Consider the following 3,260-nt stretch of genomic DNA (forward strand, 5'->3'; position numbering starts at 1 on the left):
AATTATAATAGATATAGGAAGGTAAAATAGAATAAAAGAATAAAAAAAAATTGCAACGGGATATGTAGTTTTCATTAAAATAAGGATATGGATCAAATTCCCATAATATGAAGACACAGTGCATCATCGAAGCTTCTCATGTGGACTAAATATCTGATTCCGGGTCAGCTCGTCCTTGTCGTGCGAGGTTAGCCCCATAGGCACAGTGGTCTAAATAAACAGTGCAATTACCATCAATTTTGCCTCGAGATTAATAAAGCACAAAAGAGAAATTAATAAATTTTGATTTTTTGGTGAATAGAAATTAATAAAAGATAATAGTTGAATCATGCTTTGTAATAAAGAGAAATTAATAAATTTTGATTTTTTGGTGAATAGAAATTAATAAAAGATAATAGTTGAATCATGCTATTGTAATTTCGATAAAACAAAAGTTTTTGCTTTTCGATAGCAAACAAAAAACTTTAGCTTTTTCTGCCATGTCACAGGGAAAGAATATCATAGTTTCAGTCTCCCAGACATTGTTCAACATTTTCTTGTTTCCCCACATCATCTCTATCATCAATTTTGATAACCAACCAAATCAAAACTTAACTTCTTTAGTTAGCTAAAAGTTTAACAACATTATTCAGCCAAAAAATGTGTAACAGCATTAATTTAATTATCTACTGCTTAGTTAATCGGTTCTTTTCTTTTTCTTTTTATTTTTTCTTTGGTTTTGTTTTTTTTTTTTTTTTTTTTTTTTTTTTTTACACGGAAAGAAATTAATACAAGTAACTTTGTCAATTGAGTACGGTAAAAAGAAATTGTAAATTGAGTGTTAATAAGTGAATAGTACCTTTGCTTCGAAATTTAATAATTAATCCTGCTAATTATTTCTTGGGTTTGGTATAATGGGCATCCATTCAAAGTAAACGAAGGGAGCCCTCCAACCCCATCATCGATAACATCCAAACAGGCCCACTTTTTATCAGACATGATAACATGACCTTTCAAAAAACAAGGAATCCAATGGTTAAAGACAGCAAAGATAGCAAAGAGGTCTCTCTGCATGCATGATGAGCTTCACTGCTTTTTTTAAAAAAAGTTTTATTTTTTATTTTTTATTTTTATTTATCTTTTTTAAGTATATTTTCAGTGAAAAACCCACAGATCTCAGGTCTGTCACCATCATTCATCACAGAGAAACAGTACTACAATTTATGACCGTTGAAATACTTTTGCTTTCAAAGTTTTCAATACAAAGCTAAAAATAGGCTACTAATCACACTCTACCATTCCATTTATTTCCCCTAATGAAAATCCATTATTTACTTATTCTTTCAACCCAGAGGAAAGACACTACGCACTAGCCAGATTTCAAACTACTATTTCAACATGCCACGCGAAGGAGGGAAATCCTAAACAATTAAGAAGACACAAAACCCCAAGAAACTCATAGCTTGTCTCTAGACCACAAAATCAACGGCATAAATATGGGGACTTTGGCTTAACATTTTGGCTCAAATAGAAATGGACCAACAGTGTAGAGCAAATAAGGACGTTTTTGGTAAAAGATTGGCTTCTCTGCCCTTAAGAAGGCACCCTTAAACCCGTCGTGGAGATCAGCTGCTTTCTGGCAGGTCGCCAAAGGCGACGAGGCTAGTGACACCTTGCACTTGTGAGCGCCATAGCTGGTGATTTTATCATTTGCTGTGATGAAAAAGTAGCCATTCTTATCTGTTTTTGCTGTAAGAACCAGAGAATACTTGGTGTTCCTGCAGTATAGCCTTACGGTCCCACCTGCCAATGATAAATGCCCAACTCATTTACATAACAATATTTCTTAAACTTCAAAAATAGTTAAAAAAAAATAGAAGTTTTGGAACTTACCAAGAAGAGGCTTGGCTCCCCAGAGGGTTCGTTGCCCGGCATACTTGCAGGTGGCCTTGCAATAGACAACCCCTTGAACTGCAACCAACCTCCTGGGTGGGACGGCCGGTGGGTGTGAGGGAGGGTGGGCCGGTGAGGTTGATGGAGGGTGAGCAGGTGGGTGAGTGGGAGCATAATGGCTCGGTGGGTGGCTAGGAGACTGAACAGGCTTGTGAGTAGGAGCATGAGCCGGGGCTGGGGTAGGAGGATGACCATGGTGGTGGTGGTGGTGGTGGTGGGGGCTTGGAGCCGGAACGGGAGCCAGAACCGGAACCGGAACATGGTTGGGGGGAAGAGCCGGCGAGACAGAAGGAGGGTGGTGGTGGTGGTGGTGATGGTGATGGTGAGGACTTGGAGGGAGACTGGGGGCTTCTACTGGGTAATGGTGAGGAGGAATGGGAGGCACAGCTTGGATCTCTTCTCCCAAGACAGAGAAGGAGCTCACTAGAACCACAGTGAGCTGAAGAAGAGCAAGTGCTTTAACAGTAGCAAAACCCATTTCTTTCTTTCTTTTTTTATTTTTCACAGAGAGAGAGATGGTGAGACTCTGAGATTGAGGGTTTCAAGGGTGGGGATTTTATAGGGGTTTTTAGCCGTGATTCTCTGCCGGTTTTGTTAATTAAAAAAAAAAAAATGAATTTTCGGTGGGGTTGGATTACAAATGGGTTTCCGGGTTTCCGGGTCAGGGTTTAGAAGGCCAATCAGAATTTTGTATTTTATACGTATATGGCAAATTGGTGATGTGGGAATGGGTGGACAACTGGCACAGAAGACACTCACACGCAGAGGGGCGCGTAGCCAATGCTTGGAATTCTGCACATCTTGCAAGGTGAAGGTCGTAAGTTTCCGAGGTCTTCGATTCTTGAACCTAATTTTTTTTTTTTTCTAAATTTTTATAAAATTATATAATATTATATATATATTTTTTGTTATTCACTAAAAAAGAAAAAAAAAAAAGTGTTTTTGTTAAAACTTAAAAGTATAGATAAAATTTTAAAGTGTACCTTTAAAAGAAGAAAATGAAAGCAAAGCAATAGTTTTTTGGTAAATAAGCAAAGCAATAGTTAGGGAGAGGACACATTGGCGAAACCCGAAAGTAAAAAAGCATAGCCAATGGAAATGACGAGGGCTTCTGGTTAATGTGGGAGGATGAGAGAATATTGTACGTTACAAGGAACCCGTCAATATTTTGCGGTTCAAGTCTCTAAAGTTGGTTTCCGAGGAAAGGAAATTGGTTTTGGTCCGTGCCTCAAAACAGTCTTTGTCCCCTAAATTTGAGCTTTCATGGCAAAAATGAACTTATTTTACGTCGAATGTCTTTTCCTATGGATCATGTGGTTTTTCTTTAT

At 38.0% G+C, this 3,260-nt stretch overlaps 1 protein-coding gene across 1 annotated transcript; it reads right to left on the bottom strand.

Moving 5' to 3' along the window:
• Positions 1 to 1,194: 1,194 nt before the first annotated feature.
• LOC107424308 (non-classical arabinogalactan protein 31) lies at positions 1,195 to 2,470 on the bottom strand. The gene is made up of 2 exons (XM_016034077.4): positions 1,873 to 2,470; positions 1,195 to 1,782 (listed from the first exon to the last, which is right to left on the bottom strand). Exons 1-2 carry the CDS (start codon positions 2,408 to 2,410, stop codon positions 1,490 to 1,492), a joined length of 831 nt encoding a protein of 276 aa, XP_015889563.2. The 5' UTR covers positions 2,411 to 2,470; the 3' UTR covers positions 1,195 to 1,489.
• Positions 2,471 to 3,260: the final 790 nt, after the last annotated feature.

The sequence above is a fragment of the Ziziphus jujuba genome, chromosome 1, assembly GCF_031755915.1.
Source record: "Ziziphus jujuba cultivar Dongzao chromosome 1, ASM3175591v1".
Taxonomy (NCBI): domain Eukaryota; kingdom Viridiplantae; phylum Streptophyta; class Magnoliopsida; order Rosales; family Rhamnaceae; genus Ziziphus; species Ziziphus jujuba.

Coding starts and splice junctions, on each gene's coding strand:
- LOC107424308 (XM_016034077.4), bottom strand. CDS start 2,410: ATGGGTTTTGCTACTGTTAAAGCACTTGCTCTTCTTCAGCTCACTGTG. Junction 1,783..1,872: donor GGGAGCCAAGCCTCTTCTTG/GTAAGTTCCAAA, acceptor TATCATTGGCAG/GTGGGACCGTAAGGCTATAC.